We start from the raw sequence: 20369 nt of genomic DNA, 5'->3' as shown, positions 1-20369 counted from the left end.
TGGTGGCCCGGATCCGTGGTCGATGGTGGCCCAGATTTGTGGTCCATGGTGGCCCAGCTCCGTGTCTTTGTGGTTGTAGTCGTAGTCCGTGGTGGCTCAAGTCCGTGTCTTTATGTCCCTAGCTGTGCTCCGTGGTGGCCCAGATTGTGGTCGATGGTGGCCCGGATCTGTGGTCGATGGTGGCCCGGATCTGTGGTCGATGGTGGCCCGGATTTGTGGTCCGTGGTGGCCCAGCTCCATGTCTTTGTGGTCCTAGTCGTAGTCCGTGGTGGCTCAAGTCCGTGTCTTTATGTCCCTAGCTGTGCTCCGTGGTGGCCCAGATTGTGGTCGATGGTGGCCCAGATCCATGATCCATGGTGGCCCAGCTCCGTGGTTGATGGTGGCCCGGATTTGTGGCCCATGGTGGCCCAGCTCCGTGTCTTTTTGTTTTTAGTCATAGTCCGTGGTGGCTCAAGTCCATGTCTTTATGTTTCTAGCTTGTGTCCTCCGTGGTGGCCCAGACTTGTGATCCGTGGTGGCCCAGACTTGTGATCCGTGGTGGCCCAGACTTGTGATCCGTGGTGGCCCAGATTGTGGTTGATGGTGGCCCAGACTTGTGGTCCATGGTGGCCCAGCTCCATGGTCCGTGGTGGCCCAGCTCCATGTCTTTGTGGCCCTAGTCATAGTCCGTGGTGGCTCAAGTCCGTGTCTTTATGTCCCTAGCTTATGTCCTCTGTGGTGGCCCAGATTGTGGTCCATGGTGGCCCGGATCCGTGGTCGATGGTGGCCCAGCTCTGTGATCCGTGGTGGCCCAGCTCCATGTCTTTGTGTCCCTAATCATAGTCCGTGGTGGCTCAAGTCCGTGTCTTTATGTCCCTAGCTGTGCTCCGTGGTGGCCCCAATCTGTGGTTGATGGTGGCCCAGCTCCATGGTTGATGGTGGCCCAGCTCCATGGTTGATGGTGGCCCAGATTTGTGGTCCATGGTGGCCCAGCTCCATGATCCGTGGTGGCCCAGCTCCGTGTCTTCGTGTCCTTAGTCATAGTCCGTGGTGGCTCAAGTCTGTGTCTTTATGTCCCTAGCTGTCCTCCATGGTGGCCCAGATCCGTGGTCAATGGTGGCCCGGATCCGTGGTTGATGGTGGCCCAGATTTGTCATCCATGGTGGCCCAGCTCCGTGTCCTTGTGTCCCTAATCATAGTCCGTGGTGGCTTCTCCGTGTCGTTACCTCCCTAGCTGTCATCCGTGGTGGCCCCTCTCCGCCTCCCCTCCCGGTGGTCCACGGTGGCCCGCCTGGGGGCTCGCCGGCTCCTAGTTGCGATTCATGGTGTCCAGGATCCAACCCACGTAGTTGCAGACGCGGGTGTAGACCCCCGGGCGCCCGGGCAGGGCGCACGTTTGCAACCCCCACGACACGATGCCTTGGAGGGTCCCGTTACACGACAGCGGACCCCCGGAGTCACCCTAGGGAGAGAAGGGGGCAGCGGGTTATTTTTTGGGAGGGGGCGGAGCTTTGGGGACACCCCCAGGGCGTGGCCGGCGCTGGAGGACACGTGGGATTGGGGGGACATCAAGGTGGGATTGACGGGACGTCGAACTGGGATTGGGGGGACATCGAGGCGGGATTGGCGGGGAAGCTTGTGATTGGGTGGCCGTGGAGGGCGGAGATGTGGATTTTGGGGGGCGAGGCAGCCGTGGATTTTGGGGGGAGTGTTTTTGGGTGGGGCCCGCGACGCAACTTGGGGGCTACCGTGAGTTTGGGGTTCCTCGTACCCAATGGCAAGCAACAAATCGGGGCGACGGGGGGGGCAGGTGTTTGCCCGAAGTGGGACAATGGTCGGTTTTGGGGTGGGGTGGAGGGATTATGGGGTGCCCCGCCCTGGACCCCGCCCCCCCCCCCCCCCCCGATACCTGGCAGGAGTCGATGCGCTGGTTGCGCACCCCGGCGCAAAGCATGTTGGGAGTGATGCGTTGGGGGTAGGCCCGGCGGCAGATGGAGGGGGGGACGATGTCCACGTAGGCGCAGATCAGGTGCCGGGGGATGGTCACTGTGGGGGGGAGGGGGAAGCATGGGAGGGGTCTGGGGGGGTCAGGGACACCCCCAGGGGCTGCTGGGCTGCTCTGGGCCCTACTCACAGGTTACTCACAGGTTACTCACAGGTTACTCATCGATTACTTAGAGGTTATGCATCAGATACTTACAGATTGCTCCTAGGCTACTTGGAGGTTCCCTACAGGTTACTTACAGGTTATGTGTTGGGTTACTATGAGGTTACGTATAGGTTATGCATCGGTTCCTCATCGATTCCTCATATGTTAGTTGTAGGTTACTCATCAATTACTTCTAGGTTGCTCCAGCTTTGCTGTGATACTAGCCTGGCTCTGCCCCAACTTCCCCAAGGCCTCACTCCGACTTTCACCCCAGGTTTGCTACACCTTTACTAACGGTTTACTATGACCGGGCTTTGATTTTGTACCCCGGGTTTCCACTGCCAGCTTTGCTCTGGCGTTAGTCTGGCCCTGCCACCACGGGCTTGCTATGCCTTTATCTCGGGTTTACTATAGTTTTACTGCTTTACTGTGGTTTTACTAAGAGTTTACTGCTTTACTATGGTTTTACTAGGAGTTTACTGCAGGTTTACTGCTTTACTATGGTTTTACTAGGAGTTTACTGCAGGTTTACTGCTTTGCTATGGGTTTACTGTGGGTTTACTGGGAGTTTAGTGCTTTGCTACGGATTTACTGCTTTACTAGGGGTTTTCTAGGAGTTTACTGTTTTGTTATGGGGGTTTACTATGAGGTATTATGGGTTTAGTAGGCGTTTACTAGGGGTTTACTGCTTTAGTATGGGTTTAGTAGAAGTTAACTGTGTCTTGCTTCCCTATGGGTTTACTGGTTTACTAGTTTACTAGGGCTTACTATGTGTTCACTGCTTTACTATGGGTTTACTGTGGGTTTATTGTTTTGCTAGGGTTTCACCATGAGTGTATTATGGGTTTACTATGATTTTAGTAGGAATTTACAACAAGTATTTTGCTCTACTATGGGTTTACTGCTTTACTCGGGGTTTAGGAGGAGTTTACTATGGGTTTAATAGCAATTTATGGGTTTACTGGGGGCTTGCTGCTTTACTATGGGTTTGGTAGGAGTTTACTCCCAAGTGTCCTGCTTTACTATGGGTTTAGTAGGAGTTTACTATGGGTTTACTGCTTTACCTATGGGTTTAGTAGGAGTTTACTCCAAGTGTTCTACTTTCCTATGGGCTTACTATGTGTTTAGTGCTCTATGGGTTCACTATGGCTTTACTACAGGTGTACGATGGGGTTACTACAGGTCTGCTATGGGTTTACTATGGGTTTAGTAGGAGTTTATGGGTTTACTGGGGGTTTGCTGCTCTGCTGTGGGTTTGGTAGGAGTTTACTCCCAAGTGTCCTGCTTTACTGGTTTACTATAGGTTTATTGCTTTACTATGGGTTTAATAGAAGTTTACTCAAAGTGTTCTACTTTACTGTGGGTTTACTATGGTTCACTATGGCTTTACTACAGGTCTGCAGCGGGGTTACTACAGGTCTGCTACGGGCTTACTATGAGTTTACTATGGGTTTAGTAGGCATTTACTCCCAGTGTTCTACTTTACTATGGGTTTACTATGTGTTTAGTGCTCTATGGGTTCACTATGGCTTTACTACAGGTTTGCAACAAGGTTACTACGAGTTTACTATGGGTTTAGTAGGCATTTACTCCCAGTGTTCTACTTTACTATGGGTTTACTATGTGTTTAGTGCTCTATGGCTTCACTATGGCTTTACTACAGGTTTGCAACAAGGTTACTACGGGTTTACTACGAGTTTACTATGGGTTTAGTAGGCGTTTACTCCCAGTGTTCTACTTTACTATGGGTTTACTATGTGTTTAGTGGTCTATGGGTTCACTATGGCTTTACTACAGGTTTGCAACAAGGTTACTACGGGTTTACTACAGGTTTACTACGGGTTTACTAGGGGCTTACTACGGGTTTGCTACAGGCTTACTACGCGTTTGCTGCCTTGCTAGGGCTTTACCGCGGGGTTTTCCTACGCCTTTCCTCCCGGCGGCGTCTCACCTTGCGGGGTGGTGATGGTGCCCCAGCCGGAGACGAGGCAGGTGGTGCCGGGCGGGGCGCAGGCGCGGGGGAGGGCGAGGGGCTGCACGGCGCGGTTCAGGACCGCGGGCCGCTCGAGTTTGAGGAGGAGGAGGTCGTTGTCGAGGGTGACGCGGTTGAAGGCGGGGTGGGGGATGGCCTTCATCACCAGGCGGTTCTGCTCCGTCCCCTCCTGCTGCTGCAGGTCGTTCTCGCCCAGGCGCAGGCGGAGGCCTCTGTGGGGGGGGGGGCGGCCCCGCCCCCGGGGTGGGGACATGGGTGGGGGGGGAGGCGGGGAGGGGGGGACATGGGGGAGAGGTGAGGAGGGGGGTGGGACACGCGGAGACATGGGAAAGGTGACAGGGATGGGACATGGGAACACGGGTGGGACATGGAGGGGACAGAGGTGGGACCCGGATGGGACAAACGGTGATGGGACACGGGGAAACGTGGGGACACGTGGCAGGGAGAAATGGGGGGGACACACGTGAGGGCAGTCACAGCTCCGCACCCCACTGGTGTCCCCCCAGGACGTGTTGTCCCTCGTCCTCAACCTGTCCTCAGCCTGTCCCCGTGTCCCATGTCCCCGTCCCCATGCCACGTCCCCCTGTCCATCCCTTGTCCCCCAACCATGTCCCCACGCCCATCCCACGTCCCCCAACCATGTCCCCATGTCCCTGTCCCCATGTCCCCGTCCCCCACCCATGTCCCCACACCCATCCCTTGTCCCCCAACCATGTCCCCATGTCCCCGTCCCAATGTCCATGTCTCTTGGCCATGTCCCCATGCCCTCCCCTTGTCCCCCAACCATGTCCCCATGTCCCTGTCCCAATGTCCGTGTCCCCCACCCGTGTCCCCATGCCCATCCCTCGTCCCCCAACCATGTCCCCATGTCCCCACACCCATCCCTTGTCCCCAACTGTGTCCCCGTGCCCTCCCCTTGTCCCCAACCATGTCCCCATGTCCCCGTCCCAATGTCCATGTCTCTTGGCCATGTCCCCATGCCCTCCCCTTGTCCCCAACCATGTCCCCAACCATGTCCCCATGTCCCCGTCCCAATGTCCATGTCTCTTGGCCATGTCCCCGTGCCCTCCCCTTGTCCCCCAACCATGTCCCCATGTCCCCGTCCCCCACCCATGTCCCCACACCCATCTCTTGTCCCCCAACCATGTCCCCACGCCCATCCCTTGTCCCCCACCCATGTCTCCACGCCCATCCCTCATCCCCCAACCATGTCCCCATGTCCCCATGTCCCTGTCCCCATGTCCATGCCCCCCACCCGTGTCCCCACGCCCATCCCGCGTCCCCCCAACCGTGTCCCCATGTCCCTGTCCCAATGTCCGTGTCCCCTGGCCACGTCCCCATGCCCTCCCCTTGTCCCCCACCCATATCCCCACGCCCATCCCTTGTCCCCCACCCATGTCCCCACACCCATCCCTTGTCCTCCAACCATGTCCCCATGTCCCTGTCCCAATGTCCATGTCTCTTGGCCATGTCCCCACGCCCCCCCACGTCCCCCAACCGTGTCCCCATGTCCCTGTCCCCATGTCCATGTCCCCCACCCGTGTCCCCACGCCCATCCCTTGTCCCCACCCGTGTCCCCACGCCCATCCCTCGTCCCCCAACCATGTCCCTGTCCCAATGTCCCTGTCTCTTGGCCATGTCCCCGTGCCCTCCCCTTGTCCCCAACCGTGTCCCCATGTCCCTGTCCCCACGCCATGTCCCCCACCCGTGTCCCCACGCCCATCCCTGGTCCCCAACCATGTCCCCATCTCCCCGTCCCAATGTCCATGTCTCTTGGCCATGTCCCCACGCCCACCCCTCGTCCCCCAACCCCGTCCCCGTCCCCCCCCTTCCTCCGTCCGCGTCCCCACCTGCTGTTGCAGTGCGCGGCCGTGAGCACCCAGTTGTCCCGCAGGAGGATCCCCCCGCAGCGCACGGGGCTGTAGATATAAACCTGCCAGGGCTGGGAGAAGGGGATGCAGGGGTAACCCCCGATGATCCTGTCCTCGTCCTTCGTCCCCTGCCCGCTCCCTGGGGACGCGGGGACGCAGGTCGTTTCCGTCCCCTCCCTGATTTCCCTTTGGCCGGGGGGACACGAGCCGCGAGACGTGTCCTGGCCGTTGGCTCCTCCTGCCGGAAGGACGGGGGTCACCAGATGTCCCCTTCCCCAGGTTCTCTCCAGGGGGACGTGGGCCACCAGAAATGTCTCCTCCATGGGGACGTGGGCCACCAACGTCCCCTACCCAAGTTGTTTCCATGGGGACGTGGGCCACCAGAAATGTCTCCTCCATGGGGACGTGGGCCACCAATGTCTCCTCCCCAGGTTCTTTCCATGGGGACACGGGCCACCAGACTTTTGTCCCCTCCCCAGGTTCTTTCCATGGGGACACGGGCCACCAGACTTGTCTCCTCTGTGGAGACACGGGCCACCAATGTCCCCTACCCAAGTTCTTTCTATGGGGATATGGGCCACCAGAAATGTCTCCTCCATGGGGACGTGGGCCACCAATGTCCCCTCCCCAGGTTCTCTCCAGGGGGACGTGGGCCACCAGACTTGTCTCCTCCGTGGGGACATGGGCCACCAGAGTTGTCCCCTCCCCAGGTTCTTCCTGTGGGGATATGGGCCACCAGACTTGACTCCTCCACTGGGACACGGGCCACCAGAGTTGTCCCCTCCCCAGGTTCTCTCCATGGGAACACGGGCCACCAGATTTGTCTCCTCCATGGGGACGTGGGCCACCAGAAATGTCTCCTCTATGAGGACGTGGCCCACCAATGTCCCCTACCCAAGTTCTTTCTATGGGGACATGGGCCACCAGAAATGTCTCCTCCATGGGGACGCCGGCCACCAGAGTTGTCCCCTCCCCAGGTTCTTTTCGTGGGGACGTGGGCCACCAGAGTTGTCTCCTCCGTGGGGACACGGGACACCAGAGTTGTCCCCTCCCCAGGTTCTTTTCGTGGGGATGTGGGCCACCAGACTTGTCTCCTCCATTGGGACACAGGCCACCAATGTCACCTCACCAAGTTCTTTCCATGGGGACATGGGCCACCAGACTTGTCTCCTCCGTGGGGACACGGGCCACCAGAGTTGTCCCCTCCCCAGGTTCCCTCCGTGGGGACGTGGACACGGAGTGGGGGGGGGGGGGAGGGGACCCCACGTACCCGTCAGCAGCAGGAGGAGCAACGTGATGGGCAGCAGCTCCATGACCCTGAGGGGGACATGGAGGACGGTCAGGGCGGGACGCTGGCCTGGACACGCCCTCCTGCCTGGCCCCGCCCCCCGCCCACCTGCCTGGCCCCGCCCTCCTGCCTGCCCCGCCCTCCTGCCCACCCCTCCGTCTGTCCCTGCCTCCTTCCTTCCATCCCTCCTTCCTCTCCTTCCTTCCGCCTTCTATCCTGCCTCCATCCCCTTTCTTCTTCTTTCCTTCCCTTCTTCCTTCTTCCATCTCTGCTTCCGTCCTTCTTCCTCCCAGTCCTCCTTCCTTCCTCCTTTTCTCTTTCCATCCTTCTTTCATCTTCCTTCCTCCTTCTATCCCTCCTTCCTCCTTCCATCCCTTCTTCCATCCTCCTTCCTTCCCTCCTTCCATCCCACTTTCTCTCCCTCCCCTCCCTTGTTCCATCCTTCTTTTCTCCTTCCCTTCCTCCTCCCATCTCTCCTTCCATCTCCCTTCCTTCCTCCCTCCATCCTTCTTCCATCTCCTTTCCATCCCTCCTTCATTCCCCCTTCCATCTCTTCCTTCCATCCCTTCTTCCTTCCTCCTTCCTTCCATCCCACCTTCCTTTCCTTCCTCTTTCCTTCTTTCCATCCTTCTTCTTTCATCCTTCCATCCCTCCTTCCCTCTCTCCTTCCATCCCTCCTATTGCTCCTTCCTTCCTTCTTCCATCCTTTTTCTATCCTCCTTCTCTCTCCTTTCCATCCTTCCTTCCTCCTTCCATCTCCTTTCTTCCTTCCCCCTTCTGTCCTTCTTCCCTCTTTCCATGCCTCCTTCCCTCCATCATTCCATCCCTTCCTCCCTCCCTCCTTCCATCTCTCCTTCCAACTCTCCTTCCATCATCCTTCCTTCCTCCTTCCTTCCCTCTTTCCATCCCTCCTTCCTTCAGTCCTTCCATCCAGCCTTCCTTCCTTCCCTCCTTCCTTCCTTCCCTCCTTCCTTCCTTCCCTCCTTCCTTCCTTCCTTCCTTCCCTCCTTCCTTTCTTCCCTCCTTCCATCCCTCCTTCTGTCCTTCTTTCCTCCTTCCATCCCTCCTTTCTCCCTCCTCCCTTCCCTCCCTCCTTCCTTCCATCCCTCTTTCCATCCTTTCCTCCTTCCATCCCTCCCATCCTTCCATCGCTCCTGTCCTTCCAGCCCTCCTTCAATCACTTCTTCCATCCCTTCTTCTTTCCTCCTTTTTTCCCTTCTTCTTTCCTCGTTCTTTCCTCCTTCCATCCTTCCTTCCTTCCTTCCCTCCCTCCCTCCTTCCTTCCTCCTTCCTTCCCTTCTCCAGCCCTCCTTCCATCTCTCCTTCCTTCTTCACTCCCTCTTTCTTTCCTTCCTTCTTCTATCCCTTTCACCCCTCCTTCCTCCTTCCCTCCTTCCTTCTCTCCCTCCTTCTCTCCTTCCTTCCCTCCCTCCTTCCATCCTCTTTCCTCCTTCCATCCTTCTTTCCTCCTTCCATCCCTCTGTCCTTCCTTTCCTCCTTCCATTCTTCTTTCCTTCCTTCCCTCTCTCCTTCCCTCCTTCCTTCCATCCTTTCCTCCTTCCATCCCTTCTTCCCTCCCTCCTCCTTTCCTTCCTTCTTCCCTCCCCTCCTTCCTTCCCTCCTTCCCTCCATCAATCCTTCTTTCCTTCCCTCCTTCCTTCCCTCCCTCCTTCCCTCCCTCCTTCCTTCCTCATTCCCTCCTTCCATCCCTCCTTCCCTTCTTCCCTCTATCCCTCCTTTCCTCCTTCCCCCCTCCTTCCCCCTCCTTCCCCCTCCTTCCCCCCTCCTTCCCCCCTCCTTCCCCCCTCCTTCCCCCCTCCTTCCCTCCTCCTTCCCTCCTTCCTTCCTTCCTTCTTCCATCCCTTCTCCAGCCCTCCTTCCATCTCTTCTTCCTTCTTCCCTCTCTTCCATCCCTCCTTCCCTCCTTTCCTCCTTCCATCCTTCTTTCCATCCCTCCTTCCCTCCTTCCATCCCTCCTTCCCTTCTTCCCTCCATCCCTCCTTCCCTCCCTCCTTCTTTCCTTCCCTCCCTCCTTCCTCCCTCCTTCCTTGCTCCTTCCCCATCCCGTCCCTCGTTCCCGTCCCGCGTCCCCCCCCGTCTCCCCGCCGTCACCTTCCGTCCCCGACGTCCTGGTTCTCCTCGATCCCGTCGCTTCTGTGGGAGCGCGCTGGGTGGGTGAAGACGGTGGGGGGGGAGGGGGCCGTGGGGTGGGGGTTTTGTGCCCCAGTGGGAGGGGCTGGGTCACCCTGCCCCGCCCCCTTTAGGGATTTGGGGTGGGTGGGGAGGGGGGGAGGGACGTAACGGAGCGAGGACGGAGGGATGCTCGCGGGGCGCCCACGTTTCTCCGTGTGCGCCCAGATATCTGGGTGTCCCCCCCCCAGTTGCTCCCAGTACTCCCCAGTTGGACTCGGGAGCTTCTTCCCAGTTAGGGAGGAGGAGGAGGAGGAGGAGGAGGCGATTCCGGGTTCCCTGCCAGCACCCCGGGGCGGAGCGATGCTTTTGTGGGTGCCGGGACGCCCGCGTTCCCTCCCGGTGCGGTTTGGCAAAGCCCGTCCCGTCACGTTGCCTCCCCCCTCCTTTTTTCCCCCGGCCTCAGTTTCCCTCCAGCCTCGTTATCTGCTCTAATTACCCCATAACGCGGCCAGGGCGGGGTGGGGTGGCGATTCGGCTCAGTGACTCATCGCCTTTCTCCCCCCCCCTTGCTCCGACGCCGCCGGCACCGCCGGTGACGCGGCGGCTTCGGAGGGCAGCGAAAGCTCCCGCGATGGTTTTGGGGGGGCCGGCTCCGTCCGCAAGTACCGTATCAAGGGGTGGGGATGTGTTCTCCCCCCCCCCCCCCCAAATCCAGCCCATTTTTTAGTTTGGTTTTGGCTCGCTTCTGCCTGGTTTGGTCCACTTCGGACCGCTTCTGCCTGATTTTGGGTCACCCAAAATGATCTGGCCCGCTTCTACCTGATTTTGGCCCGCTTTTGCCCGATTTGGTTCACTTTTGCCTGATTTTGCCCCCTTTTGCCTGATTTTGGCCCGCTTTTGCCCGATTTGGTTCACTTTTGCCTGATTTTGCCCCGCTTTTGCCTGATTTTGCCCCCTTTTGCCTGATTTTGGTCCACTTTTGCCCGATTTGGTTCACTTTTGCCTAATTTTGGCCCACTTTTGCCCAATTTTGGCTCACTTCTGCCCAATTTGTCCCACTTTTGCCTGATTTTGCCCACTTTTGCCTGCCTTTGCCCACTTCTGCTCCGTTTGACCCACTTTGGCCCAATATCACCCACTTCTGCCCGATTTCGGCTCACTTCTGCTCAATTTGGCCCAGTTTTGCCCACTTCGGACCGCTTCTGCCTGATTTTGGGTCACTCCTGCCTGATTTTGGCCCACTTTTGCCCGATTTTGCCCATTTCTGCCTGATTTTGGCTCACTTCTGCCTGATTTTGCCAGCTTTTGCCTGCCTTTGTCCAGTCTGTCCAGTCCTGCTCAGTTTGACCCACTTTGGCCCAATTTGGCCCACTTCTGCCCGATTTTGGCTCACTTCTGCTCAATTTGGCCCAGTTTTGCCCACTTTGGACTGCTTCTGCCTGATTTTGGGTCACTCCTGCCTGATTTGGCCCATTTCTGCCTGATTTTGGCCCACTTTTGCCCGATTTTGGCTCACTTCTGCCCAATTTGGCCCACTTTTGACCAATTTTGCCCATTTCTGCCTGATTTTGGCCCACGTCTGCCTGATTTTGCCTGTTTCTGCCCAATTTGGCCCACTTCTGCCCGATTTTGGCTCCCTTTTGCTCAATTTGGCCCATTTTTGCCCGCCTTTGCCCAGTCCTCTTCCATTTGCCCCATTTGCCATGGAGATGCAAGGGGAGGGGTTTATTGGGGGTGGGGTCAGTCCATCCATGGTGGCCGTGGTCCATCCGTGGTGGCCATGGTCCGTCCATGGTGGTCATGATCCATCCATGGTGGTCATTGTCCATCTGTGGTGGCCATGGTCCTTCCGTGATGGTCATGGCCCATTTGTGATGGTCGTGGTCCATCCACGGTGGTCATGGTCCATCCATGGTGGCCATGGTCCATCCGTTGGTGGTCGTGGTCCAACCATGGTGGGCTTGGGCCATCCGTGGTGGGCGTGGGCCATCCGTGGTGGCCATGATCCATCCATGGTGGCCGTGGTCCATCTGTGGTGGTCGTGATCCATCCACAGTGGTCATGATCCATCCATGATGGCCATGGTCCATCCGTGGTGGGCGTGGCCCATCCACGGTGGATGCGGTCCATCCACGGTGGGGTCTATGGTGGGGTCGGTCTGGTCACTGTGGGGTTGGTGGCACGTTCGGTCCATTTGTGGTGGCATCGGTTTGTCCATGGTGGGTTGGAGTGGTCATGGTGGTGGTCAATCCAGTCATGATGGGATCAGCCCAACCATGGTGGAGTCCACGGTGGGGCCAGTCCATCTGGGGTGGGGCCAGTGTCTCCATGATGGCATCAGCCCGGTCATGACGGTGGACATGGAGTGTCTGTGGTGAGGTCACTCCATCCATTGGTGGAGTCCACGGTAGGGTCAACCCATCCATGATGATGTCAGCCCAGCCACGGTGGGGTAGGTCAGGCCATGGTGGGGTTCATTGGTTCTTGATAGGGTCAACGCAACCGTGATAGGATCAACCCAACCGTGATGGCGTCAACCCAACCGTGATGGGGTCAACCCAACCATGATGCCATCAACCCAACCATGACAGGGTCAATGTAACCATGATGGGGTCAACCCAACCGTGATAGGGTCAACCCAACCATGATGGGGTCAACCCAACCATGATGGGGTCCATTGTTGGGGGGGTGCCACTCCATCCGTGATGGCGTTGGTGGCTCTGCGGCAGGGTCGATCCTTTCTTGGTGGCTTCAACCTCTCCGCGGTGGGCTCAGATGGTCCCTGGTGGGTTCTGTGGTGGGGTTGGTGGGTCTGGGGGGGGGTCAGAAGGTCCATGGGGGGGGGGCCGAGGAGGACTCAGACCCCCCCTATCGTCTCCTGGATCCACGGCAGGTAGTCGTAGACCTCGCTGTAGACCCCCGGCTTCCCCGCTTGCCCGCAGGGGTGGTCGCCCCACGAGACGATGCCTTGCAGGACCCCGTTGCAGACGAGAGGTCCCCCCGAGTCACCCTGGGGACAAAAGGGACCATGACGGGACCTCGGCCACCGGTGGGGACAACCCCTCTCGGGACCTAGAGACGTGGGAGCGAGGTGGCGGGGTTGGGGTGACGGGGACCCAGGAGACGTGGCCAAGGGACGACGGTCGCGTCTTGAAGGCCACGAGACCAAAGGGACGTGGTTCCGGGTGGTGGCAACGGGGCGCGGGGACACGGTGACATCTGGAAGCCGAGGGGACCGATGGCCGGTGGCCGTGGGAGGTGGGTACGTAGGGATGGGACGTGAAGATGCGTCCGTGTTTTTAGAGCCCAAGGGACGAGGGCGACTGGAGGGAGGTGGCGGTGGGACATGGGGACGAGGCGGTGGGACGTGGGGGACGAAGTGGTGGGACGTGGTGGATGAAGTGGTGGGACGTGGTGGACGAGGCGGTGGGACGCGGCTACATCTCCAAGCCAATGGGACAAGGAAGGGGCTGTGGGACGTGGTGATGGGACACGGGGACACGGTGATGGGACACGGAGACGTGGCGATGGGACACGGGGACCTGGAGGTACCTGGCAGGAGTCCTTGCCCCCCGCCGCCACGCCGGCGCACAACATGCCCTCGGTGATTTTGCTGCCGTAGGCCGCCCGGCACTGGTTGTCACCCACCACGGTGACGTTCACGCACTGGGGGGTGTCGGGGAAGGACTCTGGGAGGGGGGGACACACGTGTCCAACCTGGGCCACGGCTCTGGGCCCTGGACACCCGTGTCCCTTCAGAGATGCCACCACCCAACCCGATGGCGGTGGAGATGGCCACCCATGTCCCTTCTCTTCAGAGATGCCACCACCCAACCCAATGAGAGTTGAGGTGTCCATCCTTTGGCCACCAGTGTCCCTTCTTGAAGATGCCACCACCCAACCCAATGCAAGTTAAGATGTCCATCCCTTAGCCACCCATGTCCCTTCTCAGAGATGCCACCACCCAACCCAATGAGAGTTGAGATGTCCATCCCTTGGCCACCAGTGTCCCTTCTCCTCGGAGGTGCCACCACCCAACCCGATGTGATTTGAGGTGTCCATCCCTTGGCCACCAGTGTCCCTTCTTGAAGATGCCACCACCCAACCCGATGTGATTTGAGGTGTCCATCCTTTGGCCACCAGTGTCCCTTCTTGAAGATGCCACCACCCAACCAATGCGAGTTGACATGTCCATCCCTTGGCCACCCGTGTCCCTTCTCGGAGATGCCACCACCCAACCCAATGAGAGTTGAGTTCTCCATCCCTTGGCCACCCGTGTCCCATCTCCTTGGAGATGTCACCACCCAACCAATGCGAGTTGTCCATCCCTTGGCCACCCGTGTCCCTTCTCCTCGGAGATGCCACCACCCAACCGGCACGCCGTGGTCCTCCCCGTACCCTGGGGACTGGTGGTGGTTCCCCATCCCATCACGGTGCAGTTGGTTCCGGTGACGGGCGGACTTGTGGGCAGGACCAGGGGTCGGACGTCGGGCGTGACGGTGAAGGGCGGCTCCACGCGCAAGAGCATGAGGTCGTGGGCGTAGGCGCCGTCTCCTTCCACGGTGCCGAAGCCGGGGTGGACCACGACGTCCACGGCCGCGGCGTACTGCTCCTGCCCCGTCGGCGTGGCCAGGCTGCGCTCTCCTGCCCGCACCTGGATGTGGCTGGGGTGGGGTGGGAGACGGGACACGCGAGGGGACACGCGAGGGGACACGTGAGGGACGTGGTAGCGCGTTGGGGGACGGGGGAGGGCGTGGTTGGGGACGCGGGGGACGTGGTCGTGGTGGGACGTGGTGATGGAGGGATGGGGACGTGAGGGATGGGGAGACGGGGGACGTGGTCGTGGTGGGACGTGGTCGTGGTGGGACGTGGTCATGGAGAGGTGGGGACATGAGGGACGGGGACGTTCAAGGGCACGGCTGGGGACACGGGGGACGTGGTCGTGGTGGGACGTGACCGTGGTGGGACGTGGTCGTGGAGGGATGGGGACGTTGGGTGGCGTGGCTGGGGACGTGGTCGTGGTGGGACGTGGTCACGGAGGGATGGGGACATTGGATGGTGTGGCTGGGGACACGGGGGACATGGTCGTGGTGGGACATGGTCATGGAAGGACGTGGCCATGGTGGGACGTGGTCACGGAGGGATGGGGACATGAGGGACGGGGACGTTCAAGGGCACGGCTGGGGACACGGGGGACTTGGTCGTGGTGGGACGTGGTCATGGAGGGATGGGGACGTTGGATGGCGTGGCTGGGGACGTGGGGGGCATGGTTGTGGTGGGACGTGGTCATGGAGGGATGGGGACACAAGGGTTGGGGACATCGGGTGGCATGGCTGGGGACGTGGTCATGGTGGGACGTGGCCGTGGTGGGACGTGGCCATGGAGGGATGGGGACGTTCAAGGGCGTGGCTGGGGACACGGTCATGGTGGGACGTGGTCATGGAAGGACATGGCCATGGTGGGACACGGTCATGGTGGGACGTGGCCGTGGTGGGACGTGGTTGTAGTGGGACATGGCCATGGTGGGACACGGTCATGGTGGGACGTGGTCGTGGTGGGACGTGGTCATGGAAGGACACGGCCATGGTGGGACGTGGTCATGGTGAGACATGGCCATGGTGGGATGTGGTGACGGAGGGATGGGGACATTCGAGGGCGTGGCTGGGGACACGGTCGTGGTGGGACGTGGCCACGGTGGGACACGGTGGTGGTGGGTGTGGCCGTGGTGGGCGTGGTGACGGCGGGTGGGCCACGAGGGCTGGGGCCGTGAGGGCCGTGACGGTGGAGGGACGGGGCCCGGGTGACGATGACCCAGTTCTTTTCCCCGCTTCCCCTCCCAGTTCCTCCCAGTTCCCCTCCCAGTGCTTCCCGCTTCCCCTCCCAGTTCCTCCCAGTGCTCCCAGTGCCTCCCAGTGCACTCCCAAAAGCCCCAGTGCCCCTCCCAGTGCCCCCCCCCAGGGCCTTCCAGTGTTCCCAGCGCCCCCCAGTGTCCCCACTGCCCCCCCCCCCCCCCAGGTCTGGCACTGGGCGGCCGTCAGCACCCGCTGGGTGCTGAGCAGGGCTCCCGGTACATTCCAGTTCCGCTCCCAGTACTTTCCAGTTCCACTCCCAGTGCCTTTTCCAGTGCCTCCCAGTGCTCCCAGTCCCCCTCCCAGTGCCCTAATTCTCCTTCCATCATCCCAGTCCCACTTCCAGTGCCTCCCAGTGCTCCCAGTTCCCCTCCCATGGCCCCAGTCTCACTCCCAGTGCTCCCAGTCCCATTCCCAGTGCCCCCAGTCCCCCCCCCAGTGCCCCCAATTCCCCTCCCAGTGCCCCCCCATTCCCCTCCCATGGTCCCAATCCCACTCCCAGTACTTTCCAGTTCCCCTCCCAGTCCCCCCCACTTCCCCTCCCACGGCCCCAATCCCAATCCCAGTGCTCCCAGTGCCCCTCCCAGTGCTCCCAGTCCCCCCCCAGTGCCCCCCAATCCCACTCCCAGTGTCCCCAGTCCCATTCCCAGTGCCCCCCATTCCCCTCCCACAGCCCCAATCCCAATCCCAGTGCTCCCAGTCCCCCTCCCAGTGCCCCCCATTCCCCCCCCAGTGCCCCCCATTCCCCTCCCACGGCCACAATCCCACTCCCAGTGCTCCCAGTTCCCCTCCCAGTGCTCCCAGTCCCCCCTCAGTGCCCCCCAATCCCACTCCCAGTGCTCCCAGTCCCATTCCCAGTGCCCCCCATTCCCCACCCAGTGCCCCCCATTCCCCTCCCACGGCCCCAATCCCAATCCCAGTGCTCCCAGTTCCCCTCCCAGTGCCCCCCATTCCCCCCCCAGTGCCCCCCATTCCCCTCCCACGGCCCCAATCCCCCTCCCAGTGCTCCCAGTCTCCTTCCCAGTGCCCCCCAATCCCCCTCCCAGTGCTCCCAGTCCCCCTCCCAGTCCCTCCCACTCCCCCCCCCCCCCCCCAAACCTGGTGCGGCAGTGGGCGGCCGTGAGCACCCACTGGGTGCTGAGCAGGGCTCCCAGTACTTTCCAGTTCCACTCCCAGTCCCCCCAATTCCCCTCCCACGGCCCCAATCCCACTCCCAGTGCTCCCAGTCCCATTCCCAGTGCCCCCAATTCCCCTCCCAGTGCCCCCCCATTCCCCTCCCATGGTCCCAATCCCACTCCCAGTGCTCCCAGTCCCATTCCCAGTGCCCCCAATTCCCCGCCCACGGCCCCAATCCCAATCCCAGTGCTCCCAGTGCCCCTCCCAGTGCTCCCAGTCCCATTCCCAGTGCCCCCCATTCCCACTCCCAGTGCCCCCCATTCCCCTCCCACGGCCCCAATCCCCCTCCCAGTGCTCCCAGTCCCCCTCCCAGTCCCTCCCACTCCCCCCCCCCCGCCCCCCCAAACCTGGTGCGGCAGTGGGCGGCCGTGAGCACCCACTGGGTGCTGAGCAGGGCCCCCCCGCACTGGGGCTGGTCGAAGTAGAAGAGGAGGACGAGGCCGGGGTGGGCGGCGGGGGGGCACTCGCTGCCCCCCAGGATCCGCTCGCCCCACGGCCGGCCTTGATTGGGGGGGGGACGACAACATCGTTACTGGGAGCTACTGGGACACCCCCCCCCCCTCCACCCTGGGACCCCCACACTCACCCTGGGGGCACCCACAGGGACACCCCCCCGCCCCCATCCCCACCCTTGGCACCCCCCCCCCCCCCCAAAAAGGCCCCCACCCACCCCATACTGGGGACCCCTCCCCCTTTCCCAGTACGCCCCCAACTTCTTACTGGGAGCCACCAGCGCGAGGAGGAGGAGGAGGAGGCGAAGGGCCGCCATGGTGGGGGGGCCAGGGGTTGGGTGCTGGGTGGGGGGGGTGCTGGGTGCCCCCCTGCCTATCAAGGCTCTTCGTTAATTATTAACCGGGGCTCGTTAACTCGCCCCCCCCCCCCCCCCATGTTTACTTGATGACGTTCCCCGGGCAGGTGCCACGTTCGCACCCCACCCCCTCCTGCCCCACGGCGGGGGGGGGGGGTCCCCTACGGTATCTATGGGGCGAATTAGGACCCTATGGTATCTATGGGGCAAAGTGGGTCCCTACGGGATCTATGGGGTGGAGTGGGACAGCCCCAAATACTTGGGTCCCCTACGGTATCTATGGGGCAGGGTGGGTCGCTACAATATCTATGGGGCAGAGCGGGTCCCTATGGTATCTGTGGGGTGAAGTGGGTCCCTATGGTATCTATGGGGTGAAGTGGGTCCCTACGGTATCTATGGGGTGAAGTGGGTCCCTATAGTATCTATGTGGTGAAGTAGGTCCCTATGGTGTCTATGGGGTGGAGCGGGACAGCCCCGAATGCTTGGGTCCCCTACGGTATCTATGGGGCGAATTAGGACCCTACGGTATCTATGGGGCAAAGTGGGTCCCTACGGTATCTATGGGGCAGAGTGGGTCCCTATAGTATCTATAGGGCAAAGTGGGTCCCTACGGTATCTATGGGGTGAAGTGGAACAGCCCCGAATGCTTGGGTCCCCTACAGTATCTATGGGGCAAAGTGGGTCCCTACGGTATCTATGGGGCAGAGTGGGTCCCCTATGGTATCTATGGGGTGAATTAGGTAGCTACAGTATCTATAGGGCAAAGTGGGTCCCTACGGTATCTATGGGGTGGAGTGGGACAGCCCCGAATGTTTGGGTCCCCTACGGTATCTATGGGGCAAATTAGGACCCTACGGTATCTATGGGGCAAATTAGGTAGCTACGGTATCTATGGGGTGAAGTGGGTCCCTATAGTATCTATAGGGCAAAGTGGGTCCCTACGGGGTCTATGGGGTGGAGTGGGACAGCCCCGAATACTTGGGTCCACTATGGTGTCTATGGGGCAGAGTGGGTCCCTACGGTATCTATGGGGTGAAGTGGGTCCCTATAGTATCTGTGGGGTGAAGTAGGTCCCTATGGTGTCTATGGGGTGAAGTGGGACAGCCCCGAATGCTTGGGTCCCCTACGGTATCTATGGGGCAAAGTGGGTCCCTACGGTATCTATGGGGCAGAGTGGGTCCCCTATGGTATCTATGGGGCAGAGTGGGTCCCCTACGGTATCTATGGGGCAAAGTAGTTATCTATGGGGTGAAGTGGGTCCCCTATGGTATATCTATGGGGCAGAGTGGGTCCCCTATGGTATATCTATGGGGCAGAGTGGGTCCCCTATGGTATCTATGGGGTGATGTGGGGCAGGGCGCCCCTCTGACCCCCACATTCCAACCCCGGCTGCCCCCCCCGCCGCCTGCTTCTTGCCTGCTCCCTGCCAGATTAACGCCGGATTAAGCAAATCCCGCCCCCCGACGCGGCGGGGCAACAACCGCGCCTTGGGCGTGGCGCAGGCGCTGAGATCCTATTATGGGATGGACGTCATTAATGCTAATTACAGTCATAACGATTTTAAGGCCATAATCAAAGGAACAAAACAGCCTCGTTGCCTGGATCGGGCCCACCACAGGCGATTGGCCGGCGGTGGTGGCAGCCACGCCCCCAGGGGGGAGGTGGCCCCACCCTCTTGTGCAGAACTCCCAACCAATGGTGTGGCCCGAGTTTGGGGGTGGGACTTGGGAAGAGCCCAACCAATGGTGTTTCCTCAATCTGAGGTAGGTGGGGCTTGGGAAGAGCCCAACCAATGGTGTTGCCCCACTTAGGGGTGGGTGGAGCTTGGGAAGAATCCAACCAATGGCATTTCCCTGATCTGAGGTAGGTGGGGCTTGGGAAGAGCCCAACCAATGGCATTTCCCTGATTTGGGGTAGGAGGGTCTTGGGATGAGCCCAACCGGTGACATTCCCCCGGTTTGAGGTAGGTGGGACTCCGGGAGCACCCAACCAACGGCATTTCCCTGATCTGAGGTAGGCGGGTCTTGGCGAGAGCCCAACCAATGGCGTTTCCCCGCTTCGGGGTGGGCAGGCCGGACCGCCTGGCTGTCGGAATCCCGGCTTCTCTTTGACGTTCAAGGGTTGACCACCATGACCCCGCCCCAGATGGCACCTTCCAACTGGGCAAAGCCGGGTCATCCCGTGTCAACTGGCGAAGGCACAGTTCGAAAAAAAAGGCACAGCCGAAAAAAAAAAGGCACAGCCGAAAAAACCAGGTGGCCACCAGCCCAAGAAGAACCCAGTAGACGTTGGGTTGGCCAACCGTCATTGGGTCGGGTAATGCTTGTTGGATTGGCCAACCCTTGTTGGGTTGGCCAGCCGTCATTGGGTGGGTGACCCTCATTGGCGTGACCAACTCCCTTGGGTTAGCCAACCATCGCCAGCTTGGCTGACCCTTGTTGGGTTGGCCAACTGTCATCAAGTGGGTGACCCTTACTGGCTTGATCAACTCTCTTGAGTTAGTCAACCATCGCCGGCTTGGCTGACCCTTGTTGGGTTGGCCAACGGTCATTGGATGGCTGACCCTCGTTGGCGTGACCAACTCCCTTGGGTTAGCCAACCATCGCCGGCTTGGCTGACCCTTGTTGGGTTGGCCAACGGTCATTGGATGGCTGACCCTCGTTGGCGTGACCAACTCCCTTGGGTTAGCCAACCATCGCCGGCTTGGCTGACCCTTGTTGGGTTGGCCAACGGTCATTGGATGGCTGACCCTCGTTGGCGTGACCAACTCCCTTGGGTTAGCCAACCATCGCCGGCTTGGCTGACCCTTGTTGGGTTGGCCAACCCTCACTGGATGGGTGACCCTCATCGATGGGGTGACCTTTGCTGCATTGGCTGCGGCTCGTTGGGTTCTTCATTCCTATTGGGCATCTCCTATTGGACAGGCCATTGCTGGATGGCCGGCGGTGATTGAGTAGGGCAGCCATCTTTGGTTGGTTACCCTGGTTGGCTTGACCAACTCCATTTGGGTTGGAGGACTTGTCCACCAGCATCCGTGTCATCGTTAGGCCACCGCAGCCACGTGCCTTGGTCCTTGGGAGATGACCGGAGAGCGCGACTGAAGGAAACGAGCTTTGTCTTCAA

The 20369-nt window shown here is 60.2% G+C and overlaps 2 protein-coding genes across 2 annotated transcripts; both read right to left on the bottom strand.

The window, feature by feature from the left end:
• Nucleotides 1–210: 210 nt before the first annotated feature.
• Nucleotides 211–6718, bottom strand: LOC142025947 (trypsin-like). Its single transcript, XM_075018689.1, has 4 exons — nt 5972–6718; nt 4080–4333; nt 1889–2025; nt 211–1441 (listed from the first exon to the last, which is right to left on the bottom strand). Exons 1-4 carry the CDS (start codon nt 6313–6315, stop codon nt 1289–1291), a joined length of 888 nt encoding a protein of 295 aa, XP_074874790.1. The 5' UTR covers nt 6316–6718; the 3' UTR covers nt 211–1288.
• A 5552-nt stretch (nt 6719–12270) lies between these two features.
• LOC142025997 (thrombin-like enzyme elegaxobin-1) lies at nt 12271–20287 on the bottom strand. Its single transcript, XM_075018743.1, has 5 exons — nt 20077–20287; nt 16786–16939; nt 13812–14077; nt 12966–13102; nt 12271–12423 (listed from the first exon to the last, which is right to left on the bottom strand). The coding sequence occupies exons 1-5, from the start codon at nt 20285–20287 to the stop codon at nt 12271–12273; spliced, it is 921 nt and encodes a 306-aa protein (XP_074874844.1).
• Nucleotides 20288–20369: the final 82 nt, after the last annotated feature.

This window comes from Buteo buteo, chromosome 31, assembly GCF_964188355.1.
Source record: "Buteo buteo chromosome 31, bButBut1.hap1.1, whole genome shotgun sequence".
NCBI classification, from domain to species: domain Eukaryota; kingdom Metazoa; phylum Chordata; class Aves; order Accipitriformes; family Accipitridae; genus Buteo; species Buteo buteo.
This window is presented reverse-complemented; position numbering and strand designations above follow the sequence as displayed.